The 18,056-nt window shown below is 41.8% G+C and overlaps 1 protein-coding gene across 7 annotated transcripts; it reads left to right on the plus strand.

The window, feature by feature from the left end:
• Nucleotides 1–3,085: 3,085 nt before the first annotated feature.
• On the plus strand, nt 3,086–12,578 carry LOC100277351 (uncharacterized). Of its 7 annotated transcripts, none has more exons than NM_001350257.2 (5): nt 3,501–3,568; nt 3,891–4,102; nt 4,253–4,317; nt 11,351–11,448; nt 12,103–12,578. In NM_001350257.2, exons 2-5 carry the CDS (start codon nt 3,903–3,905, stop codon nt 12,151–12,153), a joined length of 414 nt encoding a protein of 137 aa, NP_001337186.1. In that variant the 5' UTR covers nt 3,501–3,568; nt 3,891–3,902; the 3' UTR covers nt 12,154–12,578. The 7 variants fall into 7 exon arrangements, with proteins under 7 accessions (XP_023157626.1, XP_023157627.1, NP_001337186.1 ...); XM_023301861.1 differs by having other exon boundaries at nt 3,564–3,770; XM_023301858.1 differs by lacking the exons at nt 11,351–11,448; nt 12,103–12,578 and adding an exon at nt 6,928–7,204 and having other exon boundaries at nt 3,086–3,568; nt 3,695–4,102.
• The last annotated feature ends 5,478 nt before the right edge of the window (nt 12,579–18,056 follow it).

The following is an 18,056-nucleotide window of genomic DNA, read 5'->3' on the forward strand; positions in this document are numbered from 1 at the left end:
CACTAGGACTAAAATATGGACTAAAATGATTTAGTCTTTATTCCTTCACATATGTGCTAAAATGGACTAAACCATATTAATTCCACATTTACCTCTCATTTAGTTCAATTGTACTAATAGCAGGAAAATGTTAAATGTCATTTTAGTCTTCTTATGAGTCATTTAGTATATTTTTACTATTTTTAGCCCTTAGAACCAAACATGTTAGAGACTAAACTTTAGTCCCCTAACTAAACTTTAGTCCCTAGACTAAAGCAACCAAACATGGCCTAACTTCACGATTCAAGGTTGATGTCGCCAAAGGGCGTTTAGGGGGTGCAAAAAAACCATGTTTGCGCACCGGATAATATAGATAGGGTGGAGTTTGAATTATAGGAGGTGGGGTACACTGGCTGACGTCAACGTAAATGATCTACTTAAAAAAACTATTTCTAGATTCAGAAATGTAATATTCTACCTTCACAATAAAATATTCTACATTAGTAATATATATATATATATATATATATATATATATATATATATATTAAAAATGAAATATTATATCTTCATGATAAGAATATTCTATTTTTAGATTAATTATTTAACATTCTGCCTTCAAAAGAAAAAATATATACTTGAAAAATAAAGTGATATGCATTGATGAATTAAGTGTTGTAATTTTAAGAACAATATCTTATATTCATAATAATAATAATAATCATAGTACTAAAAATTAAAATTAAAAATAAATTACATAAGGATTTTAAAGAAAATGAAAAAATGAGCGAACCGCTAAAAAATTGAAGGAATAATTAGATCTATCCTTTATTTTAGTTTGTCCTCTTTGTGAAGCCCAATTTATTTAATAATAAAAATTTGCTTAGAATTTATCTATTAGATATTTTATTTATGGAAGTATTATTTTTAAAATTATTATAATTTTAGGAATTTCTGAAAAAAATATTATATATATATATATATATTGAATAACTTGCGTAAAAATACAAAGGGTAACACCTGAATTTGTAGATATTTAGAAAGAAATTTTATACCCAAATTCAGGGTGTTACAATTATAACATTGGTTTGATTTAGTTTAATTCCTTTAAAAAGCATAGAGATTACTTATAACTATAAAATTTCAATGAAGGGGTAACTTAATTCATATAAGCATCCTTTTATTAAATTTTTATCATAAAACATATTTATTTTAGTAGACGTAACTGCTATGGAAATCTTTGTTGATAGATATTCTAATTCAAAATCTTCAAATAACCTTACTATACTCCCAAAATGAGATTTTGGGATGTTACAGCCGCTGTGTTTCCAGTTTTGACCGGAGGGAATATGTTTCATAGTGACAGTATTGTCATGGTTATCCTTCGATTAGCTCCCTGTTTGGATTCTCTTATTGACTACCAATTAAGTAAACTATTACTAATACACATTTTTTTTCTAAAATTAGCAATGCATTTGTGTTGTCTCGTGGACTAGTATAACTCTTATCAAATGGATGACTGATCCATAAACACAAGTTTGCATTCCATGATGTGGCTGTGTCCAATATTAAAAATGAAAATGGGGAGCAATGACTAGCAGCCGTATATGGTCTTGCTCAACAGTCAGTCATTGCGCGCCCTTATCAGTTGGCCTAATGCAGCAATAGCCAACTAACTTATTTCTTAAGATTTTTCCACACCTCTTTTCATGTTGTCATTTTTTCATCAAATATCATGAGTTTGGCCTTATGTGAAGGTAACATTTTTACTATACGATTAGCTTTTATGCTCAAGTCTTATAATCAAGACAACTATATTTTCCCTTTTCAGGTGTCAACCTTGGACAATATTGCTTACAGGAGCTATTATGGTTGCATGTAGTTGGGTCTTGTCGGGGATAGATAACCCCTGGCTCCTCATGAAGCATATCACCGGCCTAGGGTGTACTTGGCGCACAAGATAAGGACTCTAATGAAATCTAAACCGACTAGGAGATATATAGGGAAACCTACTTGTAACCCAAGCCACGCCGGATTATATAAGGCGAGCTAGGGATCCCTCCTAAGGCAAATCTGGAGAGGATCTGATCTTATACATGCCCCCCGCTCTCTCATCAAACATCCAAACCCTAGCCCTCGTTGTAACCTCCAGATATCAAAGCAATACTACCCACCGCAAACAGGATGTAGGGTATTACGCATTTCGCGGCCCGAACCTGTATAAATCGCGTGTTTTGTCGCATCTCCAAGCGAACCATCGAGCTACAGTCGATGTTGCCAACTTACAAAAGCATCTCGTGGTACATCTCGTGGTGCATTGCCGGTACTAAACACCAACAGGTGCTTATCCAATATGTTGTAATTAATGTTGGGGTTTCTTTTGTAATATATGCATGGTTGTACATATTTCTCTACACCTACCCCAAGGTTTGTACATCTTTTTTTAGCAATTTAATTTTTGTTTTACAATTTCGTTTGAGATGATTGATTAGAAGTCGTTCTTATGATGTGTGATCGGTGGTGTAGTTTCTAAAGGTGAATTGCTATTCCAAGTAAACAATGACTCATGCACCACTTTGCAGTCATATTAAAGTACACCTACCCCAAGGTTTGTACATCTTTTTTAGCAATTTAATTTTTGTTTTACAATTTCGTTTGAGATGATTGATTAGAAGTCGTTCTTGTGATGTGTGATCGGTGGTGTAGTTTCTAAAGGTGAATTGCTATTCCAAGTGAACAATGACTCATGCACCACTTTGCAGTCATATTAAAGTTATAATTCAAGTAACCAATCCTATTGCAGGTTGTTGAATAAGGTCATGCAAGTTGCTGAACAAAAGTGTACTATCGTGTCTTTGTGATTTTGAGTGTCCTAACAATATAATAGCAGTACCTCGGTGAGGTTTCTAGGTGTTTGTAGCTATCAAAGTCAACAATCCTAGACCGTGCGAGAGGCCGGCGCCAAGGCGGACGCCACCGCGGACGCGTGCGTCGACGTGGCGGTGCGGCGGGAGGATGACGCTAAGGCGAGGGGTGAGCGACCCGGACGAGTCCGGGTCGGGCCCAACACGGGCGACGGCGGGGACACCCGCCTAGTGGCGCGGTCGGGAGGAGGCGATGGCAGGTGCACGGTCAGGAGGAGGCGGTGGTAGGGGCACGCTGGGGAGGATGGCAAGGTCGGCAGTGGCGCGGTGGCAGGGAGGCGACAGATCCGACGTGCGGACTGCAGAGACGGTGTGTGTGTGAGGAAGAGGTTGGAAGGGAGAGTGAGGATGAGGACGAACCGAAGAATTCTCAAAGCTACTTGGTGAGTCGTGGCCCCTCCCTGTCTGATGCCCACCTCTGGGTGCCCTCGTCACCGTGCGCCATCGATGGTGCGTGGACGACCGGCTGCTGCTGGCCTGGTGGGCTCCACCATCACATGGGTCCAGCTGGGGCAGCTGGCGAGGAGAAGGGCAGGATGTTGCGTGGTCACCGTCAACGCGTCCTTCCTCGTCGAACCCGTCGCCACACGTCTTCACACCTCAGGCATGGCTCAACAGTTTCAGGCATTGCCAAATAGCAGTGTTCTCCACTGTTGGCGCGTTCGGTAAAGTACTTTGCTCCCCTTTAGTATTTCCTTTCCCCTCCTTCCTAGTTCTATTCGCGTTCTGGAGGCCTAGATCTGATATTTACCCAAAGTCGTCGTCGTCGCTCATCGCTTTCCTTTTGCCAGCCAGCCACCGCTGCTATCATGGAAGTGTTTCATGTGCTGACGATGCCCAGAGTGCCCTAGTCTTGTCAAAATCTATGTTGGTCCAAGTTTGATCTGCTATATGCCGTCATGCGCATATGCTTATGAATTCGTCTTTGCTCGGTTGTGTCCTCTGTTTTTAATAGAAAGTTTTGTTTGACACTATTTGGTGTTACAGGATCGCGGTGCGATGCGTGCTAGAAATGTTTGTGTGGCTTCTGTGGACTTGTTCAGCCAAAACAGCGCAGTTGCTACTGCTGCGAGAGAGGATGGGATACAATGTGTGACGCTCCTCACCTACCTCGCCGCCGCACAGATCTACAGGACGAATAGGTCTCGGCACTATCGTGTTATGGTCCTCGATAATGCTCACCATTCCACACCCGCAGGGTTTGTATCTTTCTTCCTTTTATTTACATGCCTCCCCGTACTACACGGCCTCTCTCCATCCCCTCTTCGCATTGTGGCAGCCTATATACATCTACCGTCGTCCTCATTCGTGTGTTTTCGGTTTTTTGGGTCCACCAACACCTCCTGAAGGGTCTCCTGTTCTGCTGCTGATGGCGTGCGTGACCTAGATCTGGCGAAGGCGTCCGTGGATACAGGTTGGTTTTGGCCACTATCACTCTGCCTGTCCACTTTATTCAACTGGTTAGATCGTGTTTTTGTCTAGGCATCGCATTCGTTGGTATGCTCGATTAGTTTTGAAAGGGAAATGTGCCCTTGGGCCATTTCAATAAATATTTTGGTGATTAGATGCCCAACACACATTGTTTTAAAGTGATGTGCGCCAAGTATTAAAGAGATGCAAATAAAGAATAAAGGTAAGATCTAGATGCTTTGTCAATAGTTTTATATGCTAAACAATCTTGTCCAAGTGCCAGGGACTCATCTAAGTAAAGGCCAAAAGAGTCAAAGGAAAACAGACAAAGGATCAAAAAAAGGGTGCTGACTGCGCAGCACCGGACGGTCCGGCGCCTCTCACCGGACAGTCCGGTGTGCACCAAACAGTCTGGTGCACGGTCTGCGAACTCGTCGCTCTCGAGTTTTTTCCTAGCTACATCGGCTATAAATCACCGAACAGTCCACGGGAGGCGCCGGACAGTCCGGTGCTCCAGCCGTGCAACGGCTAACTACCACGTCGACTAGTGCCAACGGTCAAATGGTGCACCGGACGGTCCGGTGCCCCACAGAAAAGGAAATCAGCCAATCAGGGGATTCTCTATCGCGTACTGTGCTCATACTATTCACTGTCCGATGCGCCACCGGACAGTCCGGTGCACCGACGAACAGAAGGCAAGAATTGCCTATCAAATGGAGTTCCAACGGCTCCTAGCTGCCTTGGGGCTATAAAAGGGACCCCTAGGCGCATGGAGCACTACATCAAGCCTCCATTGAACATTCTAAGACGCCTAGACTCCACAAACACGCATTCGGATCATCGTGTTTGAGATTTGAGCACTTCTTGAGTCGTGAACTCCCTGCGTTGTGTTTGTGTGCTCATCTCTTGACTTGTGTGTGGGATTGCTGTGATTCTTGTTCTTGCGTGTGTTTCTTTCCCTCCCTTACTCTTGTGTGTTTATTGTGATCAACATTGTTAGGGCGAGAGGCTCCAACTTGTGGAGATTCCTCGCAAACGGGAAAAGACTGCTAAGAAAGAAAATCATGGCACTCAAGGTTGATCATTGGATCACTTGAGAGGGATTGAGTGCAATCCTTGACTGAAGGAGGTCACCACAATGTGGAGTAGGCATTGGCTGAACCACGGGATAAAAATTAATGTGTCTCTTGTCTCTTTTCATTGTGATTGGTTTTCTTCTAGAGTTCTCGCTTTAGCAACTTGGTTTTAATCGTGCTAACATTTCATAACCAAGTTTGGGCTATTTGGTGTTGAATTTTACAGAATCACCTATTCACCCCCCCCCCTCTAGGTGCTCTCAAGTTTGAACAACCCCAACGCTTGATGCGCCATGCTTGTCTCTTTTGCGTACTGTTAGACTCAAACTGCTTCTCAGAGTGGTCTGAATGCGCGTTGAGATTCTTCTCTTTTCCTTTCCCCCATCTACTCTTTAGTAATGTCTGTGATGAATGAACATCATTTTTTGCCTATAGGATTTAGTTAATGCTCTACACACTATTCTACTCTTCTCGGCTCCTTGTTCAGTTTGACGGATAGCAGCTGAACAATTTCGTGTATATGCCATATTTGAACCGTTGTGTCACCTTCTGTATTTTTCATAAACTTGGGAAGTTGCAGAGTTAGTAACTTAGTATCCTTCTAATTTTTTGCCTACACTTATACATGTTTCAGTGTTGACCAACTAATACTAATGGTATAGCTAACTAGAAAAGCATATGCTACATTTTTATCAACCTTTCCCTTGTCAGTAAGGAAACTAATCCAGATTACATTTATGTAGACAGCTCCACACACAAGAAGCATGTAGCTAGCGATCTCCTAGAGCAAAATCAACTCACTCTCCTCAACATTTGGGTACGCCTTGGTCATGATAGCAACACTGCTAGCCAGGAAGCAAAGTACTTAGAGGGGGACTCATCAAAGAAATTAGACATTCGCAAGCTATCCAAGCTATTCCAGCTTGTGTAAGGATATGATATATAATTAGCAGGACTGCCCCCTATATGTACCGACGTTCATCGCACTGCTGCTTGCACTTGAACCCTAGAAACTTAAAATTAGGTACCAGCTGGATAGGAACTGCTTTGCTCTGGACACGGTAGCTGTTTGGACTTTGAAATTTTGAAACTTTTTATTCGGAAATGATGTAACATGACATTCGTATTATCAGAGTAATGCTTCAGTCCATTAGGTGTTTAGATTGTGACATTTAGCTACACTTTTCTGAGGCTTAATGATGGAACATTTTCTATAGGAGATTTATGTCTTACTTTCACAAAATTATTTTAAATTAAGTGAACTCAGTTATCCAGTTGTTGATCACATTTCTTTGGCTTCCTATTTGGATGTTTTAACATTTCCAATTTTTTGATGCTTATGTGCACTGGGTGGTACCCTCTAATCTAGGTTTCCTGCCTGCTGCCAGCCTGTTTAGAGCTTAGCAATTTTTACTAGGATCTAAATTCTTTGGAATTGATATTCGACATACCAGCCTCTAAAAGAGGCACTAGCCTCTACTTATGTGTAGATATATATCCTTACTGGTTGGCTAATTCTTATGGGCTGTTTTTTCCAGTGATCTGGGTACTTGCTGCTTGGGGGAATTTTGTCGCAACTTGGAGGAGAACAATCGCCATTTTGCGTTTTCGATCGTCGGTGACTTTGTGTGCCTATACGCTTGATCTGTTACGGGACAATTTTTCACCAGTGTTATGTGACGTTCTTCCATACTATGCGATATATAGAGCTATGCCTGATTCTCCATGCGTGCGTGTTGCGAGATGCCACGAAGCGAAGCGCCCAAGGCATAGTGCAATTGCACAGGGTTAGTCCTCACAAATTTGATGCCTTGTTTATGCATGCGATGGTCGGTTCCCATCCTAATTTGTGATGCTTCTCTTGCGGGCCAAAAAAATATGCAACCTCTTTAGATTGCCCAGTCTTTGAGACAGCTGATGCCATCGCATTTTGTATGGTGAAGATGAAGTACACCCATCTAACCTTCCGCGGACCTCTAACCAGCCAATACTTGTGCTACAGGGAACACGTGCGTACAACCATGTTTGTCCAGCCATTACTTCAGCAAAAAACAATATGGTGTTAGTGATGCTTATGTCGACACAGGTAGTAGATCTATAATGTCGTTCCCTTCAGCGCTTGCCGCATCCAATAGGCGACGCCGGCGCAATAGAGTACATCACATGGTAGCTGACGAGCCATTGTCAACCACGCTTCCTTTGGACAGGTGTAGGATCTAGGACACCGGCTAGAGGGGGGTGAATAGACGGTTTTGACTAAAATAAAAAACACTAGAGAAATTTAATCAATATGACAAGAGGTATAAATTCTCTAGTGACAACAAGTAAGCAATCTATGAGAAACAACTATGGTAATTGTATACAAGAAAGACAATATTCGAAATACTAATTACTTGCACGGTAATAAGTAATGCGAGAAGAGAAAGACAATGGATTTTATCTCGTGGTATCGATGATTTGCCGATCACCCCTAATCCACGTTGAGGTGGACTTAAAGCTCTCACTTGCTCCTCTATCAAGACGCGGCTTGATCTTTGAGCCAAGTGGACAAAAAATCACTCAATACCTCGTTTCCACTAGCATCGCGTTTGCCGCTCCGGCGAGGTAGGCGCGAACCCCTCACAATCGACACCGTGGCTCCTCCACAATCTTCTCGGAGAGCTCGACGAAGACAACACCCGAGCCGTCTAGGAGGCGGCAACCTCCAAAAGTAACAAGTCGATGATGCTTGCCCGGTGTACCACCTAGTGCCTCAAGAATTACCAATGGATGCAAATGCACTAGGAACTCTCAATCTCTCACTAGAATGCAATCTCAAGCAAGGAGTGTGAGAGAATGAGTGGGAGGATCACAAATGAGCTCAATGTGTGCAAGGAATGGCCAAGAGAGCCCTCACACATGAGCTCCCCTTTTATTTATAGCCCACCTCAAATTTCTAACCGTTATGTGCAACTAGCACAACTTCTGCGCACACGCGAACGGTCCGCGCCCTTAGGCCGGACGGTCCGTCGTACAAGTAACGACTAGATTTCCCGTTTGAAATCTGTCAGAGCTGTCAGAAAAAGCGAAGTCCGGACAGTCCGCCAACCTTGGCCGGACCGTCTCAGACCTGGCAACAAGAAGCACCAGAGCTCTAACCACGATGAGTTAACACACGTGGACTGTCCACCATATAAGGCCGAATGGTCCGCGACCTGGGAGTTAGTACTGTCCGGGCTCAGGCCCCGGACACTCCGTAGTACAAGTGCCCAAAACACACAGTCCCTGCCCAAACCAATTTGGCACCTGCGAACGGTCCGCCGACCTCGGCCGAACAGTCCGCACAATTACACAGGGACTGTGCAGAGGACGACCCTTTCTGGTCAGGACTGCGGATGGTCCGGCCCCAAGGCCCGGACGGTCCGCAGTACAAACATACAGGACCAGTCCGAAGTGAACATACTTCGGACCCCACTGGATAGATCGCAGACGGTCCGACCACTTGGCCCGAACGGTCCGCCAACCCCATGACTTAGCAACTTTTCAAACACGCTTTCGAAAAGATTTTTAACTCTCGAAACCGGAAGCGCTGTTAGTCCTCATGCAAATGCAACCACTAGATGCTCTATGAGGCACTAAGTTTTACACAGACCAAAGTCATTGATCCCTCTTAATAGTACGGCCATCTAGCCTACTAATCCGGTCAAATGCCTTCTCTAAACTCCTGGAGACCGGCAAAAACAAAAATCTATTTTATACCTTTGCCTTCACTTGATCCACAACCAATGCTTATAAGTCTCCAAGATTTTTTGTTCTCTATGGTCCAACCTGCATTCTTATTTCTCTAAGAACTGTTAGTCCACAAATAGTTGTCATTAATTACCAAAACATCACTAAGGGGCCTAGATGATTCACAATCACTAAGGGGCCACGGGAGCAAATGTCTCACCGAACTCCAATCCCTCTATTTGAGTATATCCTTGTGCCACTAATCTTACCTTGTTTCTTACTACTAATCCATCTTCATTGTGCTTGTTGCGAAACACCCATTTGGTACCAATAACATTGTGGTTCTTTGGTCTCTCAACAAGCTCCCAAACTTCATTTCGGGTGAAGTTATTTAATTCTTCATGCATTGCATTCACCCAATCAACATCAAGTAGAGCTTCATCTACACGGTTAGGTTCCATACAAGATACAAAAGAGAAATGTTCACAAAATGAAGCTATACGAGAGCGAGTTTGAACACCCACTACAACACTTATGGCCTTCTATGATGAATAGTTGATGACAATAGTGTAATTCGTCATTAGATCACCTCGTTTATGACGATTTTTAGAACATGATTCAACATAGTGACGAAAATTTAACCCACGTCATTAAAAATGTCATAACTTACTCTAGCATCATGCTTATGACAAATTTCTATTACAATATAGGAATCGTCATAAGAATACATCGTCATAACCTTCTCATCATAATAATAGTGACGGTATTTCATGATAATGCACATATGTGATAGGCATATGATATTTTTTTTAAAAAAATATTATTATCTATGTTAGCTCACGTGACCCACCATTAAGGTCTGGTCTCATTGTCAAATATGCTATCATATTCGACATGTTATCATACATAGCAATGTGGTTACCACAATAGGATTTTTCATAATAATAAATAAATAAAACATTGATAATAATAGGTACAAATCTACGATACAAATGGTTTAAACTAAAGAACAAATAGTGTACATATGGACATATGGTCTTCATCGGTGACAAATAAAAAATAGGTATTTTTCTCGTATACCCAGTATCGAAGGCCCAGCCTGGCCACGTCTCCTTCGGCAGCCCATGTGTCACAGCCCGCCCAAACCCTAGCGCACAGCAGCCGTCATTCACCTCCAGCTCACCTGCATCCAACTTGCCAGCCGACCTCCTCATCTCTCCTATCGTGTAGCCCTAGAACCAACCCCTTGGCGGCCTAGCTCCGGCGGCCGGCGGCCAACCCTAGCAGCCGCTCATCAGCGACAACACCTAGCCCTAGCCTCACACTGCTCTCGCCAGCAGTCGCCAACAGCAGCGGCCAGTGGCAGTGCGCAGCCATGCACAGCACAGCTCCCGCCTTGATGCCCCGCCCTTCGCTCGCGGCCTCGCGCTCCACTCACCAACAGGTAGCAGCAGCAAGCAGTGGCAGCGAAGGCGTGGAGACCGGCCAGCCACCAGCGCCCTCTGTAGATCGCTCGGCCTCTCCAAACGACCAGGGCCAACAGTAGTGCCAGTCAGTTGAGATTACTTGAAATTCAAGTCGTATTTGAAGTTTTTTTAAAAAATTCTGCCTACTGTGCTATGGCCACTAGTTTGAATTTAAGTTAGATTTAAAGGTTACACACAATTTACTGGTTTTATTATCTGAATGGTTGAATTGGTCTCGTACTACTGTAAATAATGACAAGAATTGTCATGTCCAACAACAGAGCTGCATGCATGCATTAAGTTTTTGTGTTTGAATACCGTAAGGTTTCTTTGTGTTTTAGGTTGTATACAATAGAATGACCAGGCAGAGCTGTGGATTTGGAATCATGACAATGTCTTTAGCTGAAAAAGTCAGGGCTGTGGTCGAGCAATTTAACGATTATTTGAGGATACTTTCACTCCTTTGAGCCAACTGACTCTTGGCATGCTTCTGAATCTGATGATCAGCTATTCAACCGAAGGAAAATATGCAGCAGTACTGATAAACAGTGGTCTATACTAGATCGTAATGATGGTGTTTTGTACCCCTTAAGGTTTTTAGATTTAGGGTTTGCACCAAAGTTTGCATTACACAATAACCTGAAATCAGAATCATACTTTATAACCAATCATTTCTTATAGTTTTCGGCTAGCTATTTGGAACTGAATTTCTTCTACTGAGCGCATAGTGCGTCAGATTGCTGATAGTACTCTTAACTAATTATAATTAATCTTGCCTTGCAAATAGACATTTCATGGAGGACCACTGAGGGTGAACTGTGGGCCACCGCCACCTATGGCTCTGCTGTGGAGGTCAACAATGACATATCAAACCTTGATGGCATCGTAAGTTTGTTTTATGCCATTTTCATCCTTTCGTGTATCTTGTACCTTGATTGTCACCTATGACTATAATGTTGCGATAGTTCCCTATAGTGATTGGTGGAGCTCTCAGTAAATGCCAACTTCTTTACATAATATGAATTCCCATTGTTTGATGAAGGAGGAATTAATACAGAGCGAATCTATACCATTTTCTATAGTAACTTAGGTTGTCTGTAGACCTTTTTCCTTGCTAGTATGAATTTGTAAGATGCTAATGAATCAGCAGTTGTTGTTAGGTTTTAATGTATTACTTGTCTAACTGAACTTCCTATAATGATATATCATTATTAGATTGACTGCTATAATCAATTCTGTAGAAGCAACACCAAAAGCTATGATGAGGACAATGGGAGTGAAGGGCCTCACCCTTTTCCACTTGAAAAGCCATGTTGAGGACAATGAGAGAAATTTCATGGTACTATTACATTTAAAACTAGAATGATGATTATTAGTTAGCATCACCAAACAAGTGCAATTGATATTGTCATGGAGATGCATTGCAGCAAGAAGGATTTAGTGAAACTGTTCAAAAAGCTATTGCAAGTATCTATTTACCTTTATACCTTCACTTTCCAACTTGTATTACACTATAATAAGTTTTAATCCTGATGCTAGGAAGATATGGAAGCAATGGTGGTAGATCAGTTGAAGATGGACAACTTGTGAAGTCTTCTACATAAGTTGTTTCCCATATTTTGTTGAGCTCAAGTAAATTCCTTCACAATGTTGACCTTCAACCCGCCTCCAAGAAAAGCTCTGTCTCCTCCTTAAGATTGTTGTCATCATCAATCATGCTAAAGTTACATCTCACAACAATGGACCTCTTTTTTATTTGTTATGCTTGTTGTCTAGTTGGTCTGATCATATTGCTATTGTAGTAGTTGTGCTCAACTGGAGCTTGTGGCTGTTGAACCTATTCTATTTGCTTTTGGATTTACGTTATAGGATATTTAAACATATTTGATGTTTAGTACTTATGTTGGATACTTTATGCTTCAATTATGTGGATGCTGAAAAGTTGTGCACACTCATGTTCTTTGATGAAATTGTATGCACGATTTGGATTGAATGCAGTTGTATGCTGATTTTATTAGTTGACGAGAAACTAAAAACATCATAAATAGTTGCCACGTCGTCTAATTCAATGACATATATACGTTACGAACAATTTGTCATGCTACGCATGATGTTAATCGCTATGTCATCATGCTTTATGACGAAATTAATCATCATGGTTTTTTGCCACGTCAGCTGCCATGCTAGCCTATTTATGACGAACATATTCGTCACAAAACGGCCACATGGCAATGGTCTGACGCTATAGCTTATGACGTTTTTGAGTCTCGTTTATGATGATTTAGAGTGTCATAGATTTTATGACGAATACATTTTTTGTCACTATATTTATGACGTTTTTTGCCTTTTGTCATAAAACTTCATTTAACACGCACCTTCTGTGATGATGGTCTTTTTGTCACGGAGTCGTCACAACAACAAAGAATATGACCAAAAAACACATTTTTATGACATAATAAGAATGTCATAGAAGGTCATATTTGTTGTAGTGACCCTTACTAATGTCGCCCACAATTTGATCAACTGGCTGATCCTTCACAATAGAATGATGGATTCTTGATACCATTTGAGAATTACTAGTTGAAGCATGAGGAGGGACCGAATAACTTGAAGTATCTTGATCATGAGCATCCACAATTTCATCATTTTGTTGGCTTTGGTGATTTTCTTCATTTAGGGTTGAAGAGGATGGAATTACAACCACACTATTATCATCATCATCTTCTTTTGGCTTTATTTCACCAATAGCAATTGTTTTATAGCATTTCTCAATTTAGCTCCACCAACATCATCAAGATTATCGTTTTCATCTTGAGACCCATTTATTTCATCAAACTCAACATCATATGCTTCTTCAATAATACCATGAGTCTTGTTGAAAACTCTATAAGCCTTGCTATTTGATGAATATCCAAGTAGAAAGCCCTCATCACATTTCTCACATTTCTTCTCAAATTTAGAGAGCCGGCTTCCCTTTCTCAAAATATAGCATTTGCAACCGAATACTCTAAAATATGAGATATTTGGCTTTCTACCAATGAGCAATTCATAGGGAGTTTTCTTCAAGAGCTTGTGACAATATAGCCTAATTGATGCGTGACAAGCAGTGTTTATGGCTTCGGCCCAATAAGAATCCGACATATTATATTCCGCTAGCATAGACCTTGCCATATCAATGATAGTTTTATTCTTCCTTTCAACAATACCATTTTGTTCCGGAGTATATTTGGAAGAAAATTCATGTTTAATACCCTTGCCATCACAATATTCATCAATTCTAGCATTTTTGAATTCCGACCCATTATCACTTCTAACTTTCTTGATATCAAAATCAAATTGGTTTTGAGCCAATATAGCAAATGACTTGAATGTTTCAAACACATTAGATTTATCCCGAAGAAAATAAACCTAAGTGAATCTAGAATAATCATCCACAATCACAAGGCAATAGGAATTACTGCCAATACTCACAAAAGATGTTGGTCCAAATAAATCCATGTGAAGTAATTCCAAAGGCCGATGAGTAGACATTTGACTCTTATTTGGATGAGTATTTTCCACTTGCTTCCCGGCTTGACAAGAGCTACACAATTTGTTCTTCTCAAATTTCACATCTTTCAAGCCACGAACTAAGTCATGTTTGGTTAAACGATTGAGTTGCTTCATTCCAACATGACCAAGTCTTCTATGCCATAACCAACCTAGTGAAGCCTTTGAGAATAAACAAGTTGTGAGCTTTGCCTCACTGGATGAGAAATCAACAAGATAAAGATTTTCATATCTAAAGCCTTTAAACTTAAGATTGCTACCATCAACACTAGAAATAATAACATCATTGTTGGGGGCCTTCGTCTTCCGAAGGTCCTCAAAAACATGATTTAACAATGTTTTCCAAGTGTAACACGTGAACAGGTACCTTCGAACTCGGGTTAAAACCATATACGATGTGAAAAGCATGGTCGAGACGAAGGCTGGTGTTGCTTTGAAGCTACGCGCAAGGGAGCTTCGGCGCAATGGCGGAAAAAGGAACCGACTTAAAGAGGAAAAGGCTATCTAGTCCCCATTGGGTTGTCCATAAGTCAATAGTAAATTTGAAGGGCATGAATGTAAATTTACACAGGCTGCGCCCTGTGCCTATAAATAGATGAACAGTACCCCCGTACTGTTCACGATAACTTGTACTCGCTTGTGCGTCACGCTTGTACTTTTGCCTTCTATCAAGCCGAAGGTACAAATGTAATCATGTGTTATTCTTATTCACTCATGATTATATAATAATGTATATTATGATGTTGTATGATTATCCATGTTGTTTCCCATGTTTCATATGCTTCATCTTTCATTGATATATGCTATGATTATGAAGGTAAGTCCTTCATAACCTTCGTCCGAAGATCATTATATCCTTAGGGAAATAATGCTTCGAAGGACGAAGGGTATTAACCATTAATCTATTTTTGTGTTGCCTTGTTCTTAATTCATAGCATTTGAGAACAAGTCCCCAACATTGGCGCCCACCTCCGGTGTACTCACTTCCACAACCTTTGACAAAGCACTGACCTTCGTCATACCGCTGAAGAAGACAACAGCGCCAGGGGCTGCTGCACTGCAGCCACTGGACACAAATCAGGAGACTTTCTCTCTCCGAGAGGCTCGAAGCCAGAAGAGAAAGGCCACCAGTCCAACACTCCAGGAGGAGGAGTTGGACCAAGAGACCAGGAACATGGAAATCATCCATCAACAAGTGCAAAGGAAAAAGGAGAAGATGGCTCGGCTGACCGATCTTCAAAGGAAGATCGATGAAGCTACTGAGGAAGTGCGTCAGCTTACTCAAGATGACCAAGACCGAAGGCCCCAACACAGGGAGCTTCGTCAAGAGAGCTTATTCAACGAGGATGGATGGTATGATGATTTTGATCATGATACCTATTGGGGACTTGTTCTCAAATGCTTCAATTTAAGAACAAGGCAACACAGAGATTGTTAAATTTTAAAGTCCTTCGTCCTTCGAAGCATTATCTCCTTTAGGATATAATGAATTTCGGACGAAGGTTATGAAGGACATACCTTCATAAGCACAACGAATAATGAAGAAGGACTCGCATAAAATATGAGAAACAATATAGGCACTTAATTATTATTATTAGCTCATTTTTATTTCATTATTATAGAAACAATAACAAATTACAAGTATACCTTCGGCCTGAAGGAAAACAAGAATACAAGTGTGACGCAAAAGCGAATGTCCAGTCCGCGTGAACAGTACGGGAGTACTGTTCACCTATTTATAGGCACGGGTCGCAGCCCATGTAAAATTACATCCAGGCCCTTTGCTTTTGATAATAACTCTATAGCAATTTATTGGGGTCCAGATAGTCTTTTCTTCTTTAAGTCGGTTTCCTCTTTTCTGCCATCATGCCGAAGCTTCCTTGTGCACAGCTTCGGCAATATTCCGTCCCTCGTTTTCCTTGTGTTTCTCCATACAGCGATTTTGACTTGTCCGAAGGGTCCATGTTCGAAGGTACCTATTCGTGTATTATACTTCCAAAAACATTGTTAAATCATGTTTTTGAGGACCTTCGGAAGCCGAAGGCCCCCAACCGTAGCCCCTTGCAATATTAATTTGTTAGAATGATAAATTCAGATTGCAATAAGGACGAAGGCCCTGGGCCGAAGGTCCAAAAAAACACCTTCCCTTTGCTAGAATAGCAACAGTCAATGACTAGCGGGGCCCTCCAGCCTGCAACACACTAGGCGTATAAATAAGAGCACACCACGAGCTCATTTGGCACGCTTTCTTGCCATCTGCTCTTGCTTGCTCAATTTTTAGCTCTTGCACAACATTACTTGCTTGGCTTTTTAAAAGTTTTTAAGCTTCGGCTTTGAGAGCAGTTTTCCAGTATTTCCGAAGATGTCTGAAGATAAAGAGGCTGTTGTTGAAACGAAGCTGAGCCTCTCTGAGGAGAAGAATCTTGGCTTTCTTGAATCAATAGCGAAGACAAATACAGAGAAGATTACTAGGGAGACTTTAGAAGGTTTATCTGAAGACACTGGTGATAGTGACAGTTATGATGTGGAAAGTGGTGGCGAAGACTCCGAAGATCGACCCTGGCGACCAAGTCATACAGTTTTTGGAAAATCAACTATTAAACAGAGTCATCTCGACAATATGAGGGGAAGATACTTTCGAGATGTGTCTATCGTGAGAGCTGACAATGGAGACAGGACTTCTCCTACTCCCGAAGAAAATGAAGTCGTGATCTTCCGAAGCTTCTTCAAGGCTGGGCTTCGGTTCCCTCTAAGCAGCTTTGTGGTTGAAGTTTTGAAAACATATGAAATATACCTTCATCAAATTACTCCCGAAGCAATCGTGAGGATGGGAATCTTTGTCTGGGCTGTGAGGAGCCAGGGCTTGTAGCCAAATGTAAAAAGTTTCTGCAGTATGCACGAACTGGTATATGAGACCAAAGCTTGGGGCAAAGAGCAGTATCACAACAATTTTGGCTGTTATAGTTTCGGAGCCCGCTCTGGGTCAAGATGTCCCGTGCCGACATTTCGAAAGAGATGGCCCGGGGATTGGATGAAGGAATGGTTCTATGTGAAAAATGATTTAAAGGTACGAGAGGATATTAAAGATATTATCATGCGCCCTATCTGGCAGCGTTTTGGCCTTCGAAAGCCGAAGGTGGAAATTGATGAAGCAGCCGAAGAATGCCGAAAGGCTTTCGGCATAGTCTGCTCGTTTATCGGGACAAGGGACTTAGTGCAAGAGCACGTGGCCTACAGGATATGGCCGCTGGTAGCCAACTGGGAGATGCCGAAGGAAACTATCAGCAACCCCCTGGAAGGTGGTCTAGTTCGACTAAAGTATACCTTCAGATTTGTAGACCAGTTTGTCGAGCCAGACGATGATTGGCTGGAAAGTGTCGAAGCTACAAGTGATGAATTGCTTGGGGCGTACTCCAAGACGGAAGATAATGCGTTATCTGTGGCCTTCGGAGGCCGAAAGAAGAAGAGATTCAACCGAGTCTTTGATACTATTGGATTTGTCTATCCTGACTACCGCTACCCGCTACGGGGTCAGAAAAGAAAAGGTACAGTTTCTGTGAAGGAAGTTGCTTCGACTGCTCCTAGTGAGCCAACGCCGAAGAGAAAGAAGATGAAAGTTCTTACCCACCGGCCGCGCTAAATTGAGCCGGCCACAGTGCCCAAATTTGTCGGCGAGGCTTCTTCGGCCACCGAAGCCAAAAAACCTACACCTGAGCAGAAAGCTGGAGAGCTAACAGCAGCGCCGAAGGCTGAAAGAATTGAAGAACCAAAAACTGAAGGGACAAAAATATTAGAAATTTTAAGTTCTTCAGCAGAAGTTGAGGTGCTAAAGACTCAGAAAGATCCAGCAGTAACCCCAAAAAGAAAAAGGATGGTTAATGTTCTTGATGTGCTAGAGACAATAAAGTTTTCAACTAGCACCCCAAAGAAAGATGCCGAAGCTC

The sequence above is a fragment of the Zea mays genome, chromosome 3 (genome assembly GCF_902167145.1).
Source record: "Zea mays cultivar B73 chromosome 3, Zm-B73-REFERENCE-NAM-5.0, whole genome shotgun sequence".
Taxonomy (NCBI): domain Eukaryota; kingdom Viridiplantae; phylum Streptophyta; class Magnoliopsida; order Poales; family Poaceae; genus Zea; species Zea mays.

What these genes read in the sequence shown, in the direction of transcription:
- LOC100277351 (XM_023301858.1), top strand. Translation starts at nt 3,903, where the DNA reads ATGCGTGCTAGAAATGTTTGTGTGGCTTCTGTGGACTTGTTCAGCCAA. An exon ending in CACCATTCCACACCCGCAGG is followed by an intron (nt 4,103 to 4,252) that starts GTTTGTATCTTT and finishes CACCTCCTGAAG; the next exon opens with GGTCTCCTGTTCTGCTGCTG. An exon ending in GAAGGCGTCCGTGGATACAG is followed by an intron (nt 4,318 to 6,927) that starts GTTGGTTTTGGC and finishes TGTTTTTTCCAG; the next exon opens with TGATCTGGGTACTTGCTGCT.